Genomic DNA, 26,845 nt, shown 5'->3' on the forward strand with positions numbered 1-26,845 from the left:
TCCCAGCGGCGGGCAGCGGGCAGGGGCGGGGGCAGGGGAGGGGCGGCTGGTCACGTCTCCAGCTCCAGCCCAGAGCCTGCACCGGTACTCCGCTCCTGCCTGCCGCCTTGCCATGGCCTTGAAGGTAGACAGTAGGCCCGGGGGGCTCCCTGGCAGTGGCTGTGGCCTGGGCCCCGCCCGAGAACACATGCAGGCCGTCACCCGGAACTACATCACCCACCCCCGAGTCAGTGAGTACAGCCCCCGTGGTGGGTGGGGTTGGGTGGGCTGCTGGTGGCTCTGCTTCTCAGGCTCAGGGCACGAGACGATCTGAGACAGAGGAAGATCTGGGTGTGAGGGGTGACTCGATGGACCGCCTGGACAAGGGGCCCCTCTGTAGATGGAGGGATGGGGTCCCCACTCAGGCTAGCCCATCTCAGGATGGGGAAGTACATGCCACTGCGAGTGCTGTCAACGGGTCCGTGTCACCTGGGCCTTCTCCGGGCAGGTGTCTGTGTATAAGCCACGTGCCTGCGTCTGCTCACGCTCCCACCCTCACCTGGGTGAGGATATGTGTAAATCTGTGTGGCAGCTTGCATGTGTGTATGATCAGAGTGAGGAAATATGTGACAGTACCTGTGCACGCTTTTACACTCAGGGTGAGTGTGTGTGTCCACGCATGAGCGTGTGGCTCACGGGGAGAACGTGGGTACGTGGCCAGGGGATGTCGTGTGTCTGTGTCCGTACAGCTGGGTGACGGAGAGTGTGTGCTGTGGCCTTGGGTGCCGAGGGCTCGGAGGGGGCGATCCCGAGGTGCGCCGGTATCGAGGGCCCAGACACCAGTAGGGCTCTGAGGGCCAGAGGGAGCACCCCCTCATCTCTCCTTGCCAAGGTCACTCTCCAGTTCTCAGGCAGCCCAGCTCACTGGAGTAAACCGGCCTGTCCAGCCCCAGCCACGCAGGGCCTGAGGCTCCTGACAGGGTGTGTGTGGGGAGAAGCTGGCCTAGCACACCCGCCCCCCCAGTTACCCAGGCCATAGGGGGAGGGGCCACCTGTCAGGGCAGCCCGAGAGCTGGGTCTGCATTGAATGGGGCTGGCATCCACCCAGAAGGGACAAAGTGCCCAGTGGGCAGGCCCAGGGTGCAGGGAACAGCCTGGGGTGTGGAGGCACCTCCGGAGGCTGGAGGCAGGCACCGGGCGGGGCACATTCCAGCAGAGGAGAAACTGAATGGGACCAGATCTACCCTGGAGGCCCTGCAGGCCCTGCCCTGTGTAGGAATGGGGGAAGAGGGAAGCCCAGATCCTCCCCCTGGGGCCAAGCAGAGGTCAAGGCGGCCCAGAAATGCCCAGCGACTGGCCCCCCCTTGGGTCCGAGCCCAGGCCCGGTGGGGACCTGAGCCCAGTTGTCCAGCCCAGCCCTGCAGGCTCCCCCCATCACTCCTGCAGCGTGCTGTCTGGGGGCCCTGCGGGGTGCAACCTCCTCCAAGCCAGTTCTCTCCAGGTGGCACCTTGTTTAGAGTCAACAAGCCCAGGTACAGGGAAACATCCAGGAGTCCTGACCCAGGCTGGATCCCAGGGGTGGCAGCGTCCCCGTGTTTGCTTGTGTGTCACTTCACGTGGCCCCGACCCAGGCGAATGCGTCACAGCCCACGGCTGACCCACAGACAAGCTGCGTGTGGGGGAGCCCCTGCACCCCGACTCTGCTCCCCACCTGCATTAAAGATGTTTCTGCACTGATGAAGGCTCCCGCCTCTGCTTGGGCTGCATACCAGGGTCCCCGCAGGGAACCGGCGCCCGAGCCCCACCGAGAGCCTCCCCCCACCCAGGAGCTGACCCGATTCCTCAGGGTGCTTGGGCCCCTACAGCTTTCTCTGCTTCCCGCCCCCTTCCTCCTCTGGGGCCTGAGGGGTTTTGTCTGTGAGAGGTGAGGATGGGGGTGCAAACCCTAGGCCCCTGTTTGCTAGAGGCAGGACCCCTGTAGCTCTCCCAGCCGGCCTCCTACCCCAGGACTCTGGGGACCTACCTGCTTGTGAGCAGGAGAACTTTATGTAGAGACAGAAAGAGCCTAGGGCGAGAGCTGGGGGTCCAGAGGGACAGGGATGGGGCAGCTGGCTCCCAGCCCCAGAGCGATTCCAGCAGAAGGCCTCCTGGAGGAGGTGCCCTCAACAGGCCTGAGACCTTAAGGGTGATTTCACTGCAGAGGCAGAGGGAATGGGCCAGAAAGGAGGGAGCAGGGTACAGGGGAGGGAGGGGACGGGGGACTGAATCCCAGCAACATCCTCCCGGAAAGGAGGGACCCGTCTGCCACCCTCAGAGCTAGAGCTCTTTCCCCAGGGGAGGAGGTGGCATGGAGCTTTACCTGTTGTGTGGGGCAGAAGGTGCCAGGCTGGGGTAGGGGCAGGGGCAGCGGGGAGGGGACAGGGCCCAGCACGAGCAAAGGTCGGGCCCACAGGCTGTCAGCCCAGCTAGAGAGGTAGAGCCGGGTCAGGTCACCCAGAGGCTGGGGTGCCAAACCTCGGTTTCCCCCGCTGAGAGGCCGAGGAGGTCACACCTGGCAGGTCTTCTCAGAAGCCTGGGCTTCCAGCCCCTGCCCTCCCTCCCCTAATCCCTCAGAGGGGATCAGGGAGGAGGTGCGGGACCTGCTGCCCCGGGCTTGCCCCCACCCGGCCTCCTCACGCCTGGGCGCCCGGCTGAGCCCTCTCCGGACGTTGCAGGTGTGGCCGGGCAGGCCCTAATTAGTGGGCTGCTGGAGCCCCCGCTGGGCCTTTGACGGGGAAGCCGAAGGGAGTGGGGGCAGGGGGGGTCCGCCTGCGGCCCCAAGTGCAACCCGAAATGTCAGCGAGGACAAAGGAGCAGGGGAGGGGCGGAGCAGAGGGAGGGAGGGTCTGGGAGTCTCCGGAAGGCCTACCGACTGCTGACCGAGAGCCCCTCCAGGTCTTGGGGCCAGCCCCCCCCACCGCTGCCCCGCCTTGCACCTCACCAGGGTGGAAGGGCCGGGCTGAGGCTGCTGGGTGAGCTGGGGGCTTGCAGACCACACTGGGCACCCAGCCCAAGGGCCCTGGTGCCCTCCCGCCCCCCTCACCCCTGCTCCCCCCACCTCAGGGGTCCTCCCCAAGGTAGTGCTATGACGGTGAATGGGCACCCAGCTGTGAAGGAAGGGAGGAAGTTGAAAGATTGGACTCTGAAGCAGAATTAGAAAGAGTCCCCCAGGGCTTTGTGGACCTTGGGCCCTACCCACCCCCAGCTCCCCCTCCCCCGCACCCCAGCCCACCCGCTCGCTCGTGTCTCGCTTCTGCCTTCACAGCCCACAGCTGGCCTGGTATTTTCTCTATAGGGCCACCCAGAGGCCAGCTCTTCCCAGGGCTGGATCGGCTGTGCCTGGTCCCTTGGGGTGGCCTAGAGAGACGCCCGCTTGGAGAGCTCAAGGAGAAGGTGGAAGGTGGGCAAAGGAAGTGAGCAATCAGCCCTACTTGCCAGAAGTTGGGCTGCAAAGGGCAGCAGCCGTGCAAGGACTGGGGCCCAGGGAGTGGTTTTTAAGTTGGGAGATACCAGGGGCATCTGGGGGGCTCAGGAATGAGCACCTCCCCTTGGCTCTGGTCCCGATCCCCGATTCCCGGGTCCTGGGATGGAGCCACTGAGTTGTGGTAGCTCAGCAGGGGAGCCTGTTTCTCCCTCTCCTCCACCCCTGCTCCTGTGCTCTCTCTCTCAAATAAATAAAATCTTTTTTTTTTTTTTTTAAAGAAACATAATGGAAAATACCAGAGCTTGCTTAGTGGGAGGGCCACCAGAGATGGGGGCACTGGACCATTGCCCTCGGGAGCAGCCATCTCTGGGGCCCAGGCCCCGGGGCCAGGGAAAGTTGGCTGAGGAGGGAAGGTTGGCTGCGTCCCCCATGGAACCCGAGGAAGCTGAAGGAGTTCCCCTGCTCCGGGTGCAAGCCCCATAGAGCGGGTCTTCTGTGCCCTCGTTCTTGAGTTTTCCCAGCAGTCCTAAGCTCAGAAGAGCCTTGCAAACATCCCCACGAGGATCACCTTGCCAGTTGGTCTTTCTAGCCCAAGTCCCAGTGAAAGGAGCGTAGATCAGACAAAAATGAGGAGTTTGAGCACAAAGGCCCAAACTGGGGAAGACGTGAGCAGGCTGCGTTTAGTTTCTCTCGGAGAGGGGTGACTGGGCACCAGGCTTGCAGGAGGGCAAGTGGCTGGGAGCCACTGTGTCTGATGGGAAGGAAGCACAGGGCGGGAACCCAGCCCCAGCTCTGCCTCAAGCGCGCTGGGGGACCCTGCGCTAGGTTTTTCACCTCCATTCTCCTCTCCTTTTGAAAAGAGGGTTAGACCACTCTCCCCTCTGATGACCTTCAATCTGTGAGTGACCCAGTGATCCTCCAGGCGCTCTGTCCTCCTGCCTCGTCAGGGTCCCTCATCCCAGCTGTCCCACTGGTGCTTCACAGGGACCCCAGGGAAGAGCTACGTATTCCGGGGTCGTGAGTGGGGGAGAGTCCCAGGGTCTCCCAGCTAGGCCCTAGCAGAACCAAGATAGGCTTCCTGTCGGTCAGTCAGTCCATGGCTTTCCTATTGGGGTCCCTAACTGGAGTTCAGGGCTCCTCAACACTGGGCTCAGAGGCTCCCTGTAAGCTGAGCTCATTTCCCCATTTGTGGATCTCTCCAGCCACAGGGACTGGCACATTCTTCTTCCCCCTTCCTTGTCATTCTTTCCTTCCAGGACCCTCCCTGGCAAGGCCTCACGGCAAAGCAGGGACCCTGGCTGGTTTTCCTCACAGGTGTCTGCACCACCCACCACCTGGTGTGCATTCACATGCACACAGGTACATAGGCACCCGTGCACACAGGCCCACAGGTGCATGCATGCACCCAGGTGCACAACACACAGGCACACAGGCATACAGGTGCACACACACACAGGTGCACAGGTGCACACACAGGCACACATGCACACAGTTGTACACACACAGGTGCACACAGGTGTACACACACACACAGGTGCACGCACGCACACAGGCAGTGCCCAGTCAGTGCCGGATGCTCCCAGACAGACACAGAGGGTAGTTCTCTTCTCATCTCTAGCTGGGGGCCAGAAGCTTTTGGAAAATGTTGTGGGTCAGAGAGGAAGGAGTGGGTAAGATGGGGGCTGAGGCCAGAGGGGAAGCCGGCTCAAGATAAGAAAGACCTCTGCTGGCTGAGGGGGAGGAGAGGACTCTGAGGGGCCTCTGCCCTTGCCCTGGCCCTCCCCCCAGCCTCCTGCAGGTGTCCAAGCCAGCGGGGGGCCCTGCGGGCAGGGGCATGACCCTTACAGCAATGGTGGCTGGCCCTGTCACAGCTAATGACCCTGACAGCCCAGATTGGGAAGAGGGTGGGGGTGGTGCATCCAGGGACAGAAAGCAGAGGATGCCTGTGTGTGTGTGTGTGTGTGTGTGTGTGTGTGTGTGTGTTTCTGGGTGTCTGGGTGTGACACCCTCACCGGTCTGCACTCCTCTCCAGCCTACAGGACTGTGTGCAGCGTCAATGGGCCCCTGGTGGTGCTGGACCAGGTCAAGGTAAGACTCTTCCACCTCTTGCCAGGCCCCAAGGCCAAATCCCAGGACTCTCTAGCCGGCCCTGTAGGATTTCTTCTAAATTGCCCTGTCCCTGGCTGTCCCCTTTGGGCCCGCCTGTCCCTTCTAATTCCCTGTCACCCCTCTCCACCCGCTTCCCCCCTAGCTGTCTCCTCAGCCACCCCCTTCCCCGTCCCGCCTTTTCAGTGCCCACCCCACCCCCTCTGGGCCTTCAGGGACCCACACCTACTGCCCAGGACTGGGGGATTTGGGTGCTTGTGCCTCTTTCCTCATCAGTAGAATGGTTGTATTGAGCTTGTTCACAAGCTGGACTCTTCCATCTGCTTCTTTTAAGAGGAAGAGAAGGCCGAAGAACAATGCCACCTAGCTCTTCTCCCCAGCTCAAGGTTCTCAGAGGCTTTCGGAGTACCTCAGCCTGGGAGCCAGCAGCGTGGGTGGTTCACAGAAAGAAGTGGGAAGTGGGCTCCCGTGTGTCCCCCGGGGAACTGCAGGACCCCGGCACAGACTGGTAGCATTTTCAATTTGGGGTTGGGGATTCTTAAGGCATAAGGGGCCCTGCAAAGGTACTAGATCACTCTGCTGTCCCTCTTCCACCAAACAGTTCCACCCATCAGGCTCCCACCCCACAGAGGAAAACTGGTGCTACCTTTGAGTCATCCCTTCCTGGCCCCAGTCTATCAGTGCCAACGATCCATCTGTCAGCAGTCGCCCACTCCACTGCTCCCTGATTATGGCCATGGCCTCTAGCCCCCCCCCCCCCCCCTGGGCGCCCCCTGCAACCTGACCCGTTCACTTCCCTGCTTCAGACTCACCCAGCGTCTTCACTCAAACTCTACATCCCACAGGTTCCTGCCTACCTTCCCACTCTCCCCTCCCTCCTTGGAAGTCCACCCTGCCCCTGCATGGAGCTGCCATTTGCTGTCTTTGCTCCTATTTTCCCTCCGCCTCTCCTACTACCTTTCCCCCATGCCTTCCTCTGACTCATCTCCAGGGCTAGCTGAGAGGTCACTTCTAGAAGTTTCACCCAGGCCCCTGGGCCATGAGCCTGCCCCTCCTCTCCCTCTTCTGTGCTGTCCCGTTGGCAGCTCCTTTAAGCCATTTGGCCACATGTCCCCTCGCTGTAATATCCCTCCTATTACTCACTGCTCCTGAGTACTCATACCGCACAGCCCCACACCGCACTTTAACTGAACACCCAGTCCATTGTGGGTACTCAGTTAGTCGAAGGAAGGGTGAGTAAATGAATGAGATGCATGAATGAATAAATGTCAGAATGACTAAATCTGACCCTCTCATTCCTGGAAACCAGATCCTGAGTTCATCCCATTTGACCCACTAGCGTTGGGGGGACCCTGGGAGGAAGTGTGATGGAGTGTCTAGGCGGGTATGCACGGGTGTCACGCAGCCTGACTCCGACTCCTCCACCCCATACTTCCTACCAGCTACCCGTCGGTTGGAGATGGGTTGCGTCAGTGCTGCCTGAGAACTTGTTACAGATACGGATCCAGGGGCTCCCACCCAAGACCAACAGAATCAGAAACTTCGGGGGGGGGGGATGCAGAGAAGTCAGTCTTTATTTTTTTTCTTCTATTTTATTTTTTTGTAAATTTATTTTTTATTGGTGTTCAATTTGCCAACATACAGAATAACACCCAGTGCTCATCCCATCAAGTGCCCCCCTCAGTGCCCATCACCCAGTCACCCCCACCCCCCGCCCTCCTCCCCTTCCACCACCCCTAGTTCATTTCCCAGTTAGGAGTCTCTCATGTTCTGTCTCCCTTTCTGATATTTCCCACTCATGTTTTCTCCTTTCCCCTTTATTCCCTTTCACTATTTTTTATATTCCCCAAATGAATGAGGCCATATAATGTCTGTCCTTCTCCGATTGAGAAGTCAGTCTTTACAAGCCCTCCAGGTGACGTGATGTTCCCTGAAGTTTGAGAAGCATCGATCCAGGCGTGCAAATCCGAGTTTCCTCATCTAGTAAATGACAGGAGCGTTGTGGTGAGGATCAAATCAGAAAAACGTATTTTTATTTTTCCTCCTTGAGAACAGCTAGCACTAGCTCTGCCTGGAATGCAGAAGTGCTACCGTGCCTGAGGGAACAGTCGCTGCCACCTGCTGCCCCGGCTGGGGTTTGGAGGCTCAGTACCTTTCCAGACATCCACTCTCCCAACTATTAAATGAGGCTAGACGACGAGGAAACAAGCCAGACCCCTAGACCTACGGTACCGCGGTGCTTAGTGCTTAGTAGATGCGTCTGTAACTTTCTAAGAGCAGGAAGAATGACAGGGTGTTGGAGAGCCCCAGAGAACCCTGGACTTGCAGAAGGAAGGAAAAGCAGCAGTGGTGTGTAGTCTCCTAAGTTCAGGAGGTGGAGAGGACAGCTTATGTACCCGTCGGGGCCCACACCCCCTGCCCTCCTCCTGGGTTACTTTGGCAAGATGCCACAGTTCCCCTTCTCCAGCGCCACCTCCTGCCCAAATCGAATCACACCCGCAATTATGCTTCCGGCTTCCTTCCTCAAATGGAAAAATTGGGGGGGGGGGGGGGGCGGAGAATTTTATGTTGATTGAAAGTCCTGGGATCCCTGGGTGGCGCAGCGGTTTGGTGCCTGCCTTTGGCCCAGGGCGCGATCCTGGAGACAGATATCCCTGGAGACGATCCTGGTATCGAATCCCACGTCGGGCTCCCGGTGCATGGAGCCTGCTTCTCTCTCTGCCTGTGTCTCTGCCTCTCTATCTGTCTCTGTGACTATCATGAGTAAAAAAAAAAAAAAAAAAAAAGATTTAGAAAGTCCCTAGCCCAGGGAATAAGGGCCTCGAAATTGTAGCAAACCTCTGATACTGTGTATCCATGTTCCTGCTCTTTTTTCTAGAGGTAATTTCCATGGTTTCCTCTGATTTTTGGAGATCTGGGTGTAGAGTGTAAAAGGCTAAACCCCTGAGTGTAGACTGTAAAACTGACCCCTGTAGACTATTAAACTTCCACACTCTCAGCCCTGATCTCACAAACAGTCACACAGTTTGTGCAAGCATTACAGAGGAGTCCCGTTAGCTGGCAGCCACCTGCCTGGGGTGCTTCGGGGCTCACTAGGGCAGTGGTGTTTAAACTCGAGCACGCGGGAGGATCCCCCGAAGGATTCTTGGGGTCCCCACCCAAAGTTCTGATTCAGGACAAGTTCCTAGGTGCTGCGCTGCGGCTGCGTTGGGGACACATCTGCCAACTGCTGTAGTCTGATGTAGGCCGGTCCTTGCTGAGACTTGGAGAAAGCGCTTGGTTCCCAACGTCTGTGGCTGCTTCCAAACTTTTAAAGGAAAAAGCTTCAGCCCTGAAGACGATTTCCAAAGGGGTGTTCCCAAACCGCCCTGGGCATCGTCAGGAAGGGAGGACTGGGAGGCCGGCGCTTCCTCCAACCAGCCCTGCGGGGCTTGCAGAGAAGTCCCAGCCCTCGGAGCGCGGTGCGGGCTGCAGCTCCCGTCTGCCTGACCCCAGGCTGGCTGCGGACTCGGCTGGCCCCCAGCAGAGGCGGTGGGTGGCACTGACCCCCCCCCCCCGCAGTCCTCCTAGAGCCCAAGGGTGGGCGTTGGGAGAACCCCGCTCCGAACGGGCTCCTGGGGTCAAGCGCACGGCCGCGGCCTGGGATTCGAGCCTCCGTCCCTCTGCACTGCGCGTTCCGGCGTGAGCGCCCCCGCCCCGTAACCCGGGTACCCCGGGTGCACACGCGCAGGGCCGGGCACTGTCCTCCGAGGGGCCCCACTACCGCTCCACGGGGGGGGCGGGCCTCACAGTCCCCCGGCACCTGGCTGGAAGCTGCGCCGCGCACTCGCCTTCCTCCCGCCGCGGCCGCCCCCGCTCCCTCCGCTCCTCCGCCCTCCGTCCTGCGCGGCTGTCGCGGCCTTCTGCCACCCGGTCGTCGCCGGCCCCGCCGCCCGCCTTCTGCAGGGCCCCCCCGCCGCCCGCCTTCTGCAGGGGCCGCCGCCCGCCTTCTGCGGGGCCGCAGCCCGCCTTCTGTGGGGCCCCTCCGCCGCCCGCCTTCTGCGGGGCCCCCCCGCCGCCCGCCTTCTGCAGGGCCCGCCGCCCGCCTTCTGTGGGGCCCCTCCGCCGCCTTCTGGGGCCCCGCCCCGGCCTGCGCTCCGCCGCGCAGCTTCCCGGTTCCCGGCGCCCAGGCCCCCAGGCCAAGCTCCTGAGGCCGCGCAGCCCTCGCTCCCGGGCGCCCTCTCGTGGTCGGCGAGCCCCGCCGCGCGGTCCGCACCCCTGGCCGAGCCCTGCGCCCCCGGCGACCCCGCTGCGGGTGGGGGGGGCGAGGAGGTGCGCTCCCGGCGTCCTCGGCGCGGCGCGGGGCGTCCAGGTGGGCCCTGCAGGTGCCCGGGGTGCCGGGGTGCGCCCCGCCCCGCCCCGCCCCGCCGGGAGCTCGAGCCGCGCCCCCGCCGCCCAGGCCCCTAAGGTCACTGTCTTAGGCAGAGGCGGGATTTGATGGAGAAACGACGGTGACAGCCAGTCGCACCCTTGGACATCCCACGTTTTTATTACGTTTTAATCACCAAAAAATTAAAAGCTTGCTCCTTGGAACGAGTGAAACAAGAAAAGGCGCGCGCGTGAGCGTCCGGACGTCCTTGTCCCCTGGCCTCGCGCCCAGCCAGGGCTGCGGCCTCCTGGAGCCTGGGGCCTGCGTGTCCCTGCACCGACGCTCCGCGGGCTTCCAGGCTTTGCTAAAATACCCCTTTGCTGCTGGGCCCCTCGCTGCGGGAAGGTGGGTCCCCGAAATGAAGTTGCAGGTTCAAAACCTGCAGACTGGCAGAGGCACTGAGGTGGGCCCAGCCCGGCCAGCCCGCGGCCTCCTGCGTGGGGACCACGACCCAGCACCCCCGCGGGCCTGAGCATCTCTCCCGATGATGAAAACTGTCCTGCCCCGCCTCTCCTTATGCTTCCGTACCCTCTTATGGGTTTGGATTTCACTTTCTGCAGCGTGACATCCTCCTACACCTTGAGGTGCACACTTTGAGCTGTGGGAGCTCTTTGTCCGTTGTTCACATTTGCTTACGGGCTCTGCCATACAGAAATGTCCAACGTTTATACGATCAAACCTCTCTGGTTTTTCCTTGATGGCTTCTGGATTTCTTTTTCTTTTTTTTTCTTTTTGGCTTCTGGATTTCTCATCTTACTTAAGACATCTCTCTTCTCCAGCTTTTCTAGAAAAGCGGAGGAAACGAAACAAGAAAAGCTCTTCTAGTATTTTTATAAAACCTTTATATTTAAAGGTCATAAATGCCTGGAATGTGTTTGTGTTTACGATGGGGTATCTTCTACGTAGATAGCTGGATAGGTTAGCACCATTTATTCAATAAGTTCTATTTTTCCCCTGTGAAGTAATTTGCCACATTTGTTCTACAACAGTCTCCTAAAATCTGATCTGTCTCTGGACTCCGACCTGCCCCACCGATCCATTTGTCTGCTACGCACCATCACTTAACCATTTGACTTCAGCAGCTTTAGAGCACATTTCAATGTCTGACAAGGCAAGTCCTCCACTCCGATTTTTTCCATAACTATTTCTGGATATTGTCAGACACTTAATATGAATTTTAAGATGATTTTGTTAAGTTCCAGAAGAAACAATAATCCAGTGGGAAGGCATTTAATTTATATGCTTTCGAAAAGGATTTACATTTTTATGACAGTAGGTTGTTCTGGCTTGGAAAATAGTATTGTTCTGCATCTGCTCAGGGCTTGTTTTATGTCCTTCAGTAAGGTTTTATTATTTTCTTGCACCTCTCTTGTCAAAATTATTTCCAGATATTGTATGAGTTTGGGCCCTATTATAAATAGAACATTTTTCTCCATTTCCTTGTCTATTTATGGCTGGAATAGAAAAAAAGAGATTCTTTTTTAGTTTTTTTTTTCATTTTATTTTTACTAAACTATGGTTGACACACAGTAATGCAAGGGATTGATTTTTACATATTTATCTTGTATACAGTTGCCAATCTCTTTTACTAATTGTTTTTTTTTTTTAACTAGAGCCTCTTGAGTTTTTCTATATATACATTATCATCTGCAAACAAAGGGACTTCTGTCTCTTTTTACATCAGCACACTTTAATTTTACTTGTTATTTTGAAACAATTTCAAATTTATGAAAAATTGTAAAAATAAAAATAGTACTAGGAACATCCGTACACCTAGTTGTTAACATTTTACCCCATTTGTTTTATCTTTTGCTTTGCATGTGTAGGCGTATGTGTGCATAACTTTTTCCTAGATCTTTCAAGGGTAAGTTATCCCCCAAAACTTGTATTAATTTTCAAAGAATAAGGATATTCCCTTACATAACAACAATAGTTACCAACTTCTGAAATCTACACTTATATGCTCATCTGGGACCATCCATATTCCAGTTTACCAGCTGCCCTAATAAAGTCTTTTTTTTTTATTTTAAATTTAAATTTAAATTTAAATTTTTTTAATATTTTTTATTGCAGTTCAATTTGCCAACATATAGCATAATACCCAGTGCTCACCCCGTCAAGTGCCCCCCTCAGTGCCCATCACCCATCACCCCAACCCCCCTTCCACTACCCCTTGTTTGTTTCCCAGAGTTAGGAGTCTCTCATGTCCTACTAAAGTCTTTTATAGCATTTTCTCCCTCCAGCAGAGGGTCCAGCCTGGAGTCAGGCTCAGCCTCTAGTCGTCGTCATGTCCCTGTAGCCTCCTGTAATCTGGAACATTTCCACATCCTTTCTCTGACATTTCTGAAGAATACAGTCTCCTCTCACTATGTTATATATATATTTTTTATAAAATAAAAAAGATTCTCCATTTACATTTATTAGTATACTTTTAAATTTCTTTTTTTGGTCTTATTGTATAAACTATAATTTCCAAAACAATATTAAGTAACAATACCAATATGGGCATCTCTGTGTTACTGATTTTATTAGAAATAAAAATGGATTTGGCATTTCACCATTTAGAAGCTTGTTGATGTTGGTTTGGTAAATGGTCTAGTTAGTGTTCAAGGAGTTGCCTTCCTTTCCCGTTTTACATAGGATTTTATTAGAAACACTGCCGAGTTTTAGCAAAAGCCTTTTGGGTTTCTATTTACATAATCCTGTGGGGTTTCTCTTTTAATCCGTGTTTACAAAAATAATTCCCTATTATTACAAATTATATTGTCAAATGTTCACAAATTTCTAGAGGTTGATTGATCTAGGCTTATGTTCTTTTAATAAACCCTGTTTAGTCATGCCTGTTTATTTGGTACACTGTTTGATCTGACTGTCTAACAGTCAATATTTATATTGCATCTATATTTATATTTATATTTATATTTATATTTATATTTATATTTATATTGCATCTATATTTATAAGAGAAATTGATCTACTTTTTTTGAGAGAGTTCCATCTTTACTATATTTGGGGTTTAGGAGGTTTTCTTTTTTATAATTTCATTTCTTTCTAGTGTTTCTTTTCTGTTCATCATATTACATTGGCTGGTTCTTCCAATGTAATGCTGAATAGAATGATGGATAGGCAGGCCTTGTTTTGTTCCTAATTTTAAAGGGACTGTTTTATACGTTATATCAGTATGATGTTTTCTGTAGTTTGTGAGACTGCTTTTTGGAGTTAAGGAATTTCCCTTTTATTCTCTGTTTTCAAAGGGTAGTTTTGTTTTTTATAATTATGGATATCATGATTCTTTAATCTCAAAGTTTTTGTTTTTAATCGGGGATAGTTTTGGGGTTTTTTTCTTACTTTTTCTGGAATGTTTTCAGATGATCACAGGTTTTTTAATCCTATAATCCATTAATAAGGTAAAGTACATTATCAGATTTCTAATATTAGATTAACCTTGAATTCCTGGAATAATTCCAACTTGGTCTTTTTAATTTGTATTTGTGTGTATTTGTTTTGTTTTTATTTTTTCTTTTTTAAAAAGATTTTATTTATTTATTCATGAAAGACATAGAGAGGCAGAGATACAGACAGAGGGAGAAGCAAGCTCCCTCCCCACTGGGATCCCGCACAACCTGAGCAGACACTCAACCACTGAGCCACCCAGGTGCCCCCTCATGTTTTCTTTTATCATTTGGTTTGTAATTTGATCTTTTTTATACTTTGCTGGTTTTGGTTTGTTAGTATTTCATGTAGAACTTTTTTTTTTCGTGTAGAACTTTTGCATCTATATTCATAAGTGGGATTGCCTATAATTTTCCCTTAATTATCTTATTTTGTATCAAGGTATTCCTTGCCTCATAAAATCAGTTCAAGACCATTCCTTTTCCATTAGTCTTTTGAAGAGCTCAAGAAAGTTTCAAATAATTTGCTCTTTGTCAGAACTTGTAAAACTATCTGGGACTGATGTTTTCTTTGTGGAAAGATTTTGCACTATATGTACCATCTTAAAGATTGTAGGACTAGGGATCCCTGGGTGGCGCGGCGGTTTGGCGCCTGCCTTTGGCCCAGGGCGCGATCCTGGAGACCCGGGATCAAATCCCACATCGGGCTCCCGGTGCATGGAGCCTGCTTCTCCCTCTGCCTATGTCTCTGCGCCTCTCTCTCTCTCTCTCTCTCTCTCTTTCTCATGAATAAATAAATAAAATCTTAAAAAAAAATTTAAAAGATTGTAGGACTATTCCAGCTTTCTTTTTTTTTTAATATTTATTTATTTATTTATTTATTTATTTATTTATTTATTTATTCATGATAGTCACACAGAAAGAGAGAGAGAGAGGCAGAGACACAGGCAGAGGGAGAAGCAGGCTCCATGCAGGGAGCCCGACGTGGGGTTCAATCCTGGGTCTCCAGGATCACGCCCCGGGCCAAAGGCAGGCACCAAACCACTGCGCCACCCAGGGATCCCCTATTCCAGCTTTCTATTTGGTTTTTAATCAGTTTTGTTTTGAGTTGTTTTCTTCTAGAACTTTAGTCATTTCACCTAAGGTCTGAACTATATTGCATACAGTTGCTCATAATTCCCTTCTATTACTTTTGAATATTGTTAGTATAGCTTTTGTATAGTTATTAGTACTATTAGTATATTAGTATAGTATCACAGTACTATTAGTATAGTTTTGACTATTTTACCCTAATAATTATTTATGTCTTTGTTCTTTTCTTAATGTTTATCAGTCTATTTTATTAGGCTTTTCAAAGAACCTATTTGGCTTTTAATCTTCTTTGTTATATTTTCTCTGTGTTCATGATTTCTGCCCTTTATTATTTCTTCTACTATATTTTTTTTTATGTTTTTCTTTTAAATCCAGTTAACATACAGTGTAACATTACTTCAGATGTACAATATAGTGATTCAACACTTCCGTGTGTCACCTGGGGCTCATCATGACAGGTTCACTCCTTAATCTTCATCACATATTTCATCCATCCCCCTCCCCTACTTTACTGGGAGTTTTAATGCTATCATTTTCTTTAACTTTTCATGTTGCATACTCTTAAACTTCCTTAATTTTTTTCTAGAATAAGCATTTAAAGCTTAAATGTGGGGCACCTGGATGGTGCAGTTGGTTAAGGATCTGATCTTGGTTTCAGCTCAAGTCATGATCTCAGGGTTCAGAGATCCAGCCCTGTGTTGGGCTCTGTGCTCCGCATGGAGTCTGCTTGAGATTTTTCTCCCTCTCCCTCTTCCCATCCCCCTTGCTTGCTCTCCCTCCCAAATAAATAATCTTTAAAAATTAAGATAAAGTGTAAATGCATATAAGTTGATATGTAGTTTTCATTATTATTTAGTGCTAAATATTTTCTAACTCTACATTCTTCCACATTGGTTTTTAAATTGCCAAATATATGAATGTTTTTATTTCCTTTTTTTTTAAAAAAAAAAAAAAGATTTTACTTATTTGAGAGAGAGATCAACAGAGCACAAGCAGGGAAACAGGGGGGATCAGCAGAGGGAGAAGGAGAAATGGGCTCCCCACTGAGCAGGGTGTTTGATGCGGGGCTCCATCCCAGGACCCTGGGAATTATGACCCTAGCCCAAGGCAGATGCTTAACCAAATGAAGCGCTCAGGCACCCCTTGTTTTTTTATTTCTAACTTGTTTTGATTATGGTCAAAAAGCACGGTAGAGCCGATTTATTCTATATAGGTCATGGTGCAAGGAGAGGTCCTTTCTTATTCTTTTCCGTTTCATTTATCATTTCAGTTCTGATTTCTTCTAACATCCAAGGAGTAACTTAGAGGAGCACTTTAACTTCTTAGGATTTGAGGAACACTGTGAGGAGGGATATCATCTTTTTACCATTTATTTTTATTAGATTCTGATTATGACTTATTCCCTGAAGTAACAATTCCCCGGGAAGCAAGGTGAGGGACCCTGAAGGTAGCTACCCACCGTCTCCAGTACCTCCCCTGGAAGAAGGCACAGGTGCAGGGCTTAGGTCTCTTGGGGGTGACAAGAGCTGAAGCCACTGTCAGTGGGGAGGGTCGGCTCTCCCAGCCCAGCTTCCCCGGTCCAGCTTGTAGCCTCTTCTGATTCCGGAGCGTGTGTAGAGCGTAGAGCTGGGGGATTCCCTTGGGGCAGACCTCCTCCTGCCCAACCTACCTGTGGTCCTAGTGGGACACCTAGTTGTTTTTTTATAATTCACATATCATAAACTTCATTCTGTTAAAGCACAGTTCAGTGGTTTTTAGTATTTGCACAGAGCTGTGCAACTACACTATCCGATTCCAGAACGCTTTCATCGCCTCCAAAAGAACCCTGTACCTATTAGTTGTCACCCTCAAGCCTCCCTCCTTCCAGACCCCAGCAACCTCTAAACCTTCCTGTCTTATGGATCTCTTTCAGATACTTCGTATCAATAGAATCGTAGAAAGCGTAACCTGTTCTGTCTGGCTTCTTTCGCTACTTAGCATGTTTCTAAGGTTCATCCTTGTAGCATGGATCAGTATTTCATTCCTTTTTAAGGCTGATGATATTCCATGGTGTAGATACATCATCTTTGTCCATTCATCATCTGTGCACATTTGGGTTGTTTCCACTTTAGGGCTGTTATGAACACCGATGCTACTTGCATATGAACATTTATATACATTCATACACAAGTTTTTGTGTGGTCACATGTTTTCATTTCTCTTGGGCTTATACCTGGCAGTGGAATTGCTGGGTCATGTGGTATTTCTATGTTTAACCCTTTGAGGAAGGGCCAGAGTTTTCCAAAGTCGCCACACCGTTTTACATTCCCACCAGTAGTGTGTGACGGTTCTGAGTTCTCCACCACCCTCAACCACACTTGTCATTATCTGTCCTCTCACTACAGCCTTATTCATGAGTGTGACATTGTGTCCCCTTGTGGTTTTGATCTGCATTTCTTTGCTGGCGAATGATGCTGAGTATCTTACATGCTTATTGGTCACTTGTATTCTTCTTTGGAGAATATCTTTTTTCAGAATATTCCTGAAACCTATGAGGATGACATGTGAATCAGCCCTAGCCCTATGGCTAGGGAAAGACTGCACTGGTACAGGGGGACACCTGACAGCCCAGGAGGGCACTGTGGTCTACGGAGGCAGAAACAATGGTGCTGTTCATGGGACCTAAACAGCCATCGTAATTACTACGTCTTATTGAGCTGTTACAGGTCGTGGGCACCAGCTAATGACTTCACATATGTCACTTTCTCACCACAGAAGCCCTATGCAATATGTATTATTATTTATTATCCTCATTTGAAAGACAGGGAAAGTAACACTCAGAAACATTAAGTAATTTCCATAACATCACATAATTTCTAAGCATCAGAGCTTCAGTTCTCACCCTAAAGTCTTCCAACCCTAAAGTCAGTGCTCCTACCGGTCCAGGTGCACTGCGTCCCAAACAGAATTCAAACGCCCCACTTCCAGCCCCTCGAGTTCACTTCTAATAGTGCCTGGTCACAAAAGGGGACATAGAAGCTTGAGACTGGGTCCAGGAGGGATGGTGGGGGAATAGGGACTTCACCTTTGGTCTCATGGTTGCTCTGGCTGCTCTCCCCTCCTGCCAGTTTGCACAGTATGCTGAGATCGTCAACTTCACCCTCCCTGACGGGACTCAGAGAAGTGGACAGGTGCTTGAGGTGTCTGGGACCAAGGCAATTGTTCAGGTAAGCGGTGTCAACGTGATGTTGGCTGGTTGGATGAATGAACAAACCCACAAAGTTCCTGTCTTATAAACCCTCATGGCAGGAAACATCCTATTTTCCCCAAGACATCTTGCCCAGAGCTGGGTACAAAGGGAGCCTAGAATGGAGGGCCACATTCTCCCCAGCAAGACTCTTATTAGAGTAACTAACCTCTTGTCCCACAGGTGTTTGAAGGAACCTCTGGGATCGATGCCCAGAAGACCACCTGTGAATTCACAGGGGACATCCTACGGACTCCAGTGTCAGAAGACATGCTGGGTGAGTGGGTGGTGCTCCTCTGTCCTACCAGCCCAGCTTCCCCGACCACACACTTGGCACACTGCCTTGTCCTTGCCTCTTTGCCTGTCTGCCTCTGCTGTGAGTTCTTAGAGGTCAGAAGTTGTGTCTTCTCTCTTTGACCCCTGGGTCCAGCTCAGAGCCAGACGTACAGCTGATGTTCTGTAAACAAGGAAGACTGGTTCGATGAGCTAGGGGCACAGTAGGTGGTCATCTATTTGGGGTTAGGCTGAAACAGAATGCACGTCCCCTAATTTTCTCCCAAGATCTGCCATACCTGGCCCTCTTTTCAGCCTTAAAACCCTTCATTAGAGTCATTTCATGGGCCAAGGCCTCACCTGTAAAGATTTCCAGGAGAGGAAGGAAGCTCCTCAGGGAGACAGTCACTGTAGCCAGCTCTCTGGGGGTAACTGAGGGCCGAGGGGAGAGGGACATGTGAGGGGCGGTGAGAGCCGGTGGTGGTGTGGAGGGTGGACAGGAGCGAGGGAGACCTAGGGCTGGCCCTGAGCATCCCCCAACAGCCGCCTTCACCCTCAGGTCGGGTCTTCAATGGTTCCGGCAAGCCCATTGACAAGGGGCCAGTGGTCATGGCAGAGGACTTCCTGGATATCAATGGTGAGTGGCCAGCAAGAGGCTCTGGACAGCTTTCGGGACCCACTCACCCTCCCCACCCCCAGCCGGCCTCTGCCGCCTTGCCCTTGCCCTTGGAACTTCTGCCCCAGGGGCAATCAGCCAGGGCTCAGCCACAGGTCAGTCAGACCGCCAGGCAGACTGGGTACATGAGGAGAATTGCAGAGCCTCTCTCTGCCCCCCAATCTGCTGCAGAGCCTGAAATGCTGGCATCAGACTTCCTTCCTGCTCCTCAATGCCACCATCAGGTGCAAAGTTCCAAGGGTGCCCCAAGACCATCACTCTCCTGCCTTCCAATTCCCTGTCCCTGCCTCTCAGAGCCACCTGGGTGGCTTGCGGAGCAGATACAGCCAGTCCCTGTGGGAGGCCATCCTGAATCCTCCAGCCCTGTTAGTTCTGAGGACCAGAGGGGCCCACAGAAGTCGTGGGTGGCCTCAAACCACTTGGGAAGTCAGAGGCAGAGCACAGAATACACATCCAGGGCACCCTCAGTTCCTCTGAGCCCCGGACAACACCTGCTCAGCCTCGGGGGCCTCAGCCGGAGCTGCCCCCTGCCTGCTGCTTCTAACGTGCCAGGCAGCACTGTCCAAGGGAGCCCTGGACTGTGGCTGTTTGAGTACAAATTAATTCAAACGGAATGTACTTTCATTTCAAAACCACATTTCACATGCTCAGCAGCCACACGTGGCTCGGGCTACTGTACTGGGTTGTGTAGTGAGAGCACATTTTCATCATCACTGAAAATTCTGTTAAATAGCGCTGCTTTGGAGTCTGGGGCAGGGCTGAGGGAGGACAGGGATGGACCTGAACTCTTGATCATGGATCCACGCTCGCCACCTGCCAGGCCAGCCCATCAATCCCCATGACCGCATCTATCCCGAGGAGATGATTCAGACGGGCATCTCTCCCATCGACGTCATGAACAGCATTGCCCGTGGTCAGAAGATCCCCATCTTCTCAGCAGCTGGGCTCCCCCACAACGAGGTGAGGCCTGCAGGTCCTGCACACAGGACCAAGAGGGAGGGATGGGGCAGAGGCCAGGGCTGGTGAGCCAGTGAGGAGGGTCTCCTGAGTCCAACAGGCAAGGACCGGCCACGCAGGGGTCATTGCCGTCCAGACTGGCAGCTGTCCTTTGGCAGCTCATGGACTCAGGGCTGCATAAGAGCTCCTAGTGTCCCCAAGTGTCCTCCACCGCGAGGAAAGCAGTAGGATCTGGGGCAGCCCTTTCATCTTTCTGGCCTTGGATCCTTCCCACAAAGGCCTTGGCAGGAGGATGGACTGGAAATTACTCCACCCATCATCCTCAGTGGTGCTCAGTGGTCTGGGCCCGGGGCTCTGGTTCTCATGCCCTTCCCTCCAATCCACTCCACCACAGATTGCTGCCCAGATCTGCCGCCAGGCTGGGCTGGTGAAGAAGTCCAAGGCTGTGCTGGACTATCATGATGACAACTTTGCCATTGTCTTTGCGGCCATGGGGGTAAGAGGAGCTGGGCAGATTGGCAAGTTCTGAAAGCTGTGGGCAGGCAGCCTTGTCTCTCTTGGATCCTGCTCTGTCTGATATGATGAGGGAGGCATCATCCTTCTCCTTGAGCAGCTGTCAGAGTCCAGGCCTATCTGGTGGGAGAGGCAAGAAGAGCATGACTGAAGTGGAGGGCAGGGGCTGGGGTGGCACTCAGTATAGGACAGTGTGTCCCTCAACGTACTCCAAAGGACACGGTAGCTATAGGATGAGCCCAGGGTGGCCTGGAGGACGGGAAAGCCAAGGGAGCAGGTACTGTGGGGCCCTCAGAGGGCCCAAGAAAGGGTTAGCAGAGAAGCAGCTGCCTAGGTGAGGGGTCGGGATGGCACTGAGCAGAGCTCAACCTGAAGAAATGTGAACTTCTCTTTGGGGGCCTGATGGGCTCCCACCCAGGACTGGGCAGCAAACCCAGCCCCTGCCTTCTCAGGTGCTGGGTCATCCCAGGGACTGTTAGCCAGTCAATAGGCTTTACTGAGAAGAGATGGGACGGGCCAGGGCCCCAGCCCTCAGGCTCCAGCCCTCCCTGCTGTGTGTCCAGGTGAACATGGAGACTGCCAGGTTCTTCAAGTCTGACTTCGAGCAGAACGGTACCATGGGGAATGTCTGCCTCTTCCTGAACTTGGCCAACGACCCCACGTGAGCCAGCCCCTGGTACCCAGACTGTCTTCAGGCAGCTGACCCCATCCCCCCTCAAAACCCAGAGTGCCAGAGCTCACGAGTCTCCCAGAACCACAGCCATGGGCCAGGGTTGGGAAAACAACCCCTTTCTGTGCAGACGGGGAATCTGAGGCTTGGTAAGGGCTAGGGTTAGCCCTTGGAGAGACAGAGGGAACTGGACCTCAACCCCACCTGCCACCTGCAGCCCCTCTGTTCTTCCCAGTATCTGCGTCCAGCCACTGTCCCCAGTCAGGGCTCCTTATCCTTGAGTCACTTCCACAAAGTCACCACTAAAGAGATATTTCCTTAATCCATTTGTTTACAGAAACTGCTGGTTTTCATTTTAATTTTCTTATATGGCTACAGTTGACACAATGTCACATTAGTTTCAGGCCTACTACATAGTGATTCAATTTCTCTATAGTTTATGCTGTGCTCACGACAAGTGTACCTGCCACCTGTCACCAAGTAGCATTATGATAATACCATGGACCGTATTCTCTATGTAACTAGAAGCCTGTAACTCCTGCTCCTTCACCCATTTTGCCCAGCTCCCAGCTCCTCCCTCTGCCAACCATCAGTTTATTCTCTGTGTGTATAGGTCGGATTCTGCCTTTTGTTCGTTTATTCATTTGGAAAGACTATTTGTAAAGTTCAGAAAATATGAGTTTACATCCGTGGGTCAGGTGGATGAAAAAAAATGCTAATAAACTGTGCCAGGTACTGAAGTTGCTCCAAACACTAAAGTAACAGAATTCTGGAGGCCCAGGCGACATGACCAGGGAAAAGACCCACTGGCACAGAGCTTGAGGACTGAGAGAGCCTGCAGCCAGAGGAAGGGACTCGGGAGAGCTCAGAGTGGAAAGGGGCTGCCAAGCGGGCAGAGCAAGCAGAGGGACTCTCACACTAAGTGGCTCTGGAGTATGGGAGGAGCCTCACAGAGAGAATCCAGACAGTGCTCCAGCTGAGCCAGACCGGGAGGGAGCCTGGGGAAGAGACAGCTACAGCCGGAGCCCTGCCCCTGCCTGGCGCTGAAGGCCAGAGCCCCTCACCTTCAGGGCCCCCTGGGACAGGGTGCTGTCATCCTCTCCACGCTCTGGGCCCTGCTTGTCCTACTCTCACCCAACTCCCTGCCTGTCCCAGGCTCCCTACCCTTTCCTCCCGTGGACGGTGGAAGGGAGGAATGCCAGATTTGGTGAACTGCCCACCCCCAGGAAGCAGAGCCCTGACTAGGTGCCTGGGAGATGGGGCTCATCCTTCCTACCCACTCCTCTGCTCCTGTGCACTGTGAGATTTCCACTCAGCACTTGCAGCTCGATGGCACACAGGCCTAGGCCTCTGGGCTCTCTAAACACTGGCTGTACCTCCAGGATCGAGCGGATCATCACCCCACGCCTGGCACTGACCACTGCTGAATTCCTCGCCTACCAGTGTGAGAAGCACGTGCTGGTCATACTGACCGACATGAGCTCCTATGCAGAGGCTTTGCGGGAGGTGAGGCAGCTGGTGAAGGGTGTCAGGGCCGTGCCTGCCTCTCCCTGGTCCCTACACCCTGAAACTTGCCCATCCAAGCGTGCCCCCACTGCATTTCTCACAGTTGCTGAACCTCCCACTCAGCCTCTTGCCCCCCTTCTTACCCAGCAACACTGATATTGCAGGTCTCAGCTGCAAGGGAGGAGGTGCCTGGGCGCCGAGGCTTCCCGGGATACATGTACACAGACCTGGCCACCATCTATGAGCGGGCAGGCCGCGTGGAGGGCCGCGGAGGGTCCATCACCCAGATCCCCATCCTCACCATGCCCAATGATGGTGAGTCTCTACTGCAGCCCCTGCCCTCCCTTCCCACTGGGATGCTTCAAAGGCCCGTGGTTTTTTGCATAGGTGCGCAGTGGCTCTGTTCCTTCCTCAAGATGTGCACTGTCTTTTCATTGCCTCCACATACCCCATCACTCCCATGAGAGGAAGAGAACCCACTCGACCTGGGTGGCTGGAGACGTGGGCCCCATCTACAGGGACCGGTGCGTTTCCTTGCAGATATCACCCACCCAATCCCAGACCTGACGGGCTTCATCACAGAGGGACAGATCTACGTGGACAGGCAGCTTCATAACAGACAAGTACGGTCCCCTCCCGACCCACTCAGTGCTCTCCTCACCACCTCCGGGGACACTAACAGGTGTCGCACCACCAGCTGCGCTTCGTTTCTCTGTGAATTAGGAGGGGCCAGGCAAGGCTGACTCCAAAGAGGAGTTGACCCAGGGAGACTGTGGTTCACAGACACTTGTGGTACACATCCAGCCTACCAGACGGGGGCATCTCATCCCTCTGATGATGGGTTTCCTCCTCTATAAAATGGAAATAATGGCATTTATCACTCGGTGGAGTGCACCGTGGAGGATCAAGTCAGTCGGCATATGGAAAGGATCCCGCACATAGTAGATACTCAGTAAATACCACTTGTTGTTCCTTCCCAGTGATTTGCTTTGGTGAACAAAACAAGGAGTAAGTGACACAAGCAGATGGTGAATAACGTGCCAGCTGCTTAGACAATGTGTCCCCGGCCGAGGTCGAAGGCAACCCCTGTGTCTTTTCCCTCTTTGCTTAGTAGTTTCCTTCTTTGCAGCTATTAAGCTTCAACCTGGTTTTTGTCCAAATTATCAAAGGTCTTGAAATGCTGACTTTCATTACCTAAGTCAGGTCATGTCCGCCGTCCGCCTCCTGTCCAGGAGCACACGAGCCGACAGTGAACACCTAAGCCCTAGAATCTGTGGGGACAGGGGCGCAGGGCATGACCTGCCCAGCTGTGCGGGAGGAGCGAGGGGCAGGCCCTCGAGAAGCCCAGGGGCCCAGGGACAGGAGGCACAAGCAGGGGTAGGGAGGGAAGGGAAGTCTGGACCGCCTTCTGCTCCCCCAGATCTATCCTCCGGTCAACGTGCTCCCTTCCCTGTCTCGGCTAATGAAGTCAGCCATCGGGGAGGGCATGACCAGGAAGGACCACGGAGACGTCTCCAACCAGCTGGTAAGGGGGACACAGCATGGGGTACGCTGGCTTCAGAGGAGGCCGGAGCTTTCCGGGGTGGCCTCAGCCCACCTGGGCCCGCCGGGCTCGCGCCCCTGGCCCAGGGGCTTCCATGAGAATCTTCGAAGTTCCTTGGGGGCCTTGCCCAGGGACCTAGGACTGCCCAGGCTTCAAGCTGTTCCCTTACAGGCCTGGACTCCACCTTGTTGTCTTGGTCAGGGCCCCCAAACCTGAGCTGCCTGCCCTTTTCCTGTCAGGGGTCTGCATGGTCCAGTCCTGGGTGGAGAAGGCTGACGCTGTGGGGGCCTGGCTCAGGGCAGGCGTAGGAGCCGGGGCACTCCAGTGCCACCCCCACCCAGGTGGTACCAACCTGGTTGGGGAGGGGCAGCCTTGAGTCCTGTGCTTGGTCCGCGATCCTGAGGTCTAGGCAGGACTTGCAGGGCCTCCATTCCCCCCTGCTCCTCACCCCCCGCCCCCTGCCTGTGCCTGCTTTGCAACCCCTTTGCTTGGGCCACAGTGTCTCTGCATTGCCTGCCTCTTTGCCTTTACCTCTTTTTTCCCTCCACCCCAGCACATGTGGGGTCTTGGCCCCCAGGCTGTGAGCTCCTTGGGGGCAGGCCCTCAATAAATGTGAAGTGCTGCTGCCCCCCCACCCCAAAAAAATTCCACCACATTCCCTCAAGTCACTCAATAAGGAGAGGAAAGACTCGGCTCTGACAACCAAACCAGGCGGCAGTTCTGGGAGAAAGTAGTAGATTCCAACATGGTACCAAAGCAGGACACAAAACCAAGGTGGTCTCGTCTCACCACTAGGGAGGAAGGGAAGAAAGGAGATTGCAAAAATCACATTTGTGGGATCCCTGGGTGGCGCAGCGGTTTGGCGCCTGCCTTTGGCCCAGGGCGCGATCCTGGAGACCCGGGATCGAATCCCACATCAGGCTCCCGGTGCATGGAGCCTGCTTCTCCCTCCGCCTGTGTCTCTGCCTCTCTCTCTCTCTCTCTCTCTGTGACTATCATAAGTAAATAAAAATTAAAAAAAAAATCACATTTGTTGGAAAGTATAAACCATACTCGCCCCCGCTCCCTGCCAGTACGCCTGCTACGCCATCGGGAAGGACGTGCAGGCCATGAAGGCCGTGGTGGGGGAGGAGGCGCTCACCTCCGAGGACCTGCTCTACCTGGAGTTCCTGCACAAGTTCGAGAGGAGCTTCATCAACCAGGGTGAGGCGGCTGGGGGCGCCCTGGGCCGGGGGTGGGGGGCGCACGGCCCTGACCCCGCTCCTCCCTAGGCCCCTACGAGAACCGCTCGGTGTTCGAGTCCTTGGACCTGGGCTGGAAGCTGCTGCGCATCTTCCCCAAGGAGATGCTGAAGCGCATCCCGCAGAGCGTGCTCGAGGACTTCTACTCCCGCGAGGCGCCGCCGCAGGCCCCCTCGTCCGACACCGCGCTCTAGCTTGCCCCAGCCCTGGGCCCATGCCTGGGGACCCCCCCTGCCCGGGCCCAGGCCTCTCCCTGCACTCCCCGCCCCAGAGGGAGATGACAAGCCCCTGATTGCAGGCAGGGAACCACCTAGAGAGCTTCACGAGGCCCAGGCCCCAAACCAGAGCAGTTAACCTGAATCTGTCTGCGCTTTGGTGTTTTTTCCTCCAGGTGCAGCCAGAGTTGGAACCACTAGTATAGAGACTGCAGGGTAACCCAGGTAAAGATAGTGAGGGAGAACTTGAAGAGGTCCCGGGACACACTCTCCAACCCCACATATACGTAGGGTTTGTTGCCATTCTTAGGATCCTAATAACCTCAGAAGCAACAGCCCACAGAATTTCCCAACTTCCAGGAAATCCTCAAGCTTTGTGTCTGCAAAGCATTGTCACTTTTTTCTTAATTTGGAGCCAGGTGTTAAGGCTTCACCTCGGGCAGATGCCCAGTAGAATTTGCTAGGAATGCTCAGGAGGGGTGCAGACTCCTCAGACCCCTGGGGTTGGGAGGCAACTGGGCTACCAGAGGAAGTTTCCCTGGAATGAGGGAGAGCTGCTTCAGGTGAGCAATCTGCATTTTTGTCCCTCCCTGTAGGTCACTATGGTCTTGGGAGATCCTCCCCTCTCCTTCTTGGATTTCTCTGGGGGAAATACCAGGAATGATGGGACATAGAGGGGAGAAGGTAGTTAGAAGTGGGGGGTGTAGTCTGGTATAGCTAGAGTTGACCCCTGGGGCCTCAGTAAACCTCTCATGAGCTTCAGATCCCTAAGAAGGGATGGAACGTGGATAGTCCAGTGACACTCAACATTGATTGCTTGACTACTATATCCTGTAAAAACTTAAAAGGCGAACTGAGGAAAACACCAACAACAAATATATAAAGGGTTACTGTGTTAATAAGTCTTACAAATCCAATAAGAAATACTTTTTAAATCCTCAGAGAACAATGTGAAGAAACAGATGATTTCCAGAAGAGAAAAACACCAATAATTGTTTGACTTTTGGTAGTCCTCAAATTAGAACATTTCCACTACCAAATTAGCAAATGTTTTTAAAAAATCAGGTTTTAGGGCTGGTGGTAATGGTCCAACTAGTTCCTTTTTTAATAACAGCAAATTCATAGATGGCTGACTCTGTCTCACTGCTTGAATCCCCTCCCTCCTTGTGAAGTAGGTAGTATTTACTCCCATTTTGCTGATGCAGAAACTAAGACATAGAGGTCCAATAAGTCACCCAAAGTTACGTGGCTGATGTGCAGGGTACCTGCTGCTTCAGTGCAGGTAGAAGTGTAAAGGAACATAAAACCTTGTTGATGGGCAGCTTGCAAACACTAACAATTTTAAAAATGTTCATTTCCTTTCACCTAGTAATTCTACTTCCAGGAAATCCATCTCAAGAAAATGGCCAAGATGAATCATTTTGTTTTCTGCCGCACATGTGAAATGATGGCACATCCATTATGATGTTGGCCCATGGTGGCGTCATAATGTAGTCTCGGATGCGCCATGACAACGGCTGCTAGTTCACAATAAAACGCTAGACGGAAACGAAGTACAGGAAAAGTCTGCCAGATATGCGCGAAT

General features: G+C 53.0%; 1 protein-coding gene across 1 annotated transcript; it reads left to right on the top strand.

Moving 5' to 3' along the window:
* On the top strand, positions 1-26,813 carry ATP6V1B1 (ATPase H+ transporting V1 subunit B1). The gene is made up of 14 exons (XM_041755664.1): positions 1-230; positions 5,475-5,530; positions 17,548-17,646; positions 17,850-17,943; positions 18,499-18,576; positions 19,436-19,575; positions 19,967-20,068; positions 20,649-20,746; positions 22,138-22,261; positions 22,426-22,576; positions 22,802-22,884; positions 23,682-23,786; positions 24,878-25,007; positions 25,076-26,813. Exons 1-14 carry the CDS (start codon positions 113-115, stop codon positions 25,237-25,239), a joined length of 1,542 nt encoding a protein of 513 aa, XP_041611598.1. The 5' UTR covers positions 1-112; the 3' UTR covers positions 25,240-26,813.
* Positions 26,814-26,845: the final 32 nt, after the last annotated feature.

Source organism: Vulpes lagopus, chromosome 5 (genome assembly GCF_018345385.1).
Source record: "Vulpes lagopus strain Blue_001 chromosome 5, ASM1834538v1, whole genome shotgun sequence".
Lineage (NCBI taxonomy): Eukaryota > Metazoa > Chordata > Mammalia > Carnivora > Canidae > Vulpes > Vulpes lagopus.

Coding starts and splice junctions, on each gene's coding strand:
- ATP6V1B1 (XM_041755664.1), top strand. CDS start 113: ATGGCCTTGAAGGTAGACAGTAGGCCCGGGGGGCTCCCTGGCAGTGGC. Junction 17,647..17,849: donor GGACCAAGGCAATTGTTCAG/GTAAGCGGTGTC, acceptor CTTGTCCCACAG/GTGTTTGAAGGAACCTCTGG. Junction 22,577..22,801: donor CCTCACCATGCCCAATGATG/GTGAGTCTCTAC, acceptor GTTTCCTTGCAG/ATATCACCCACCCAATCCCA.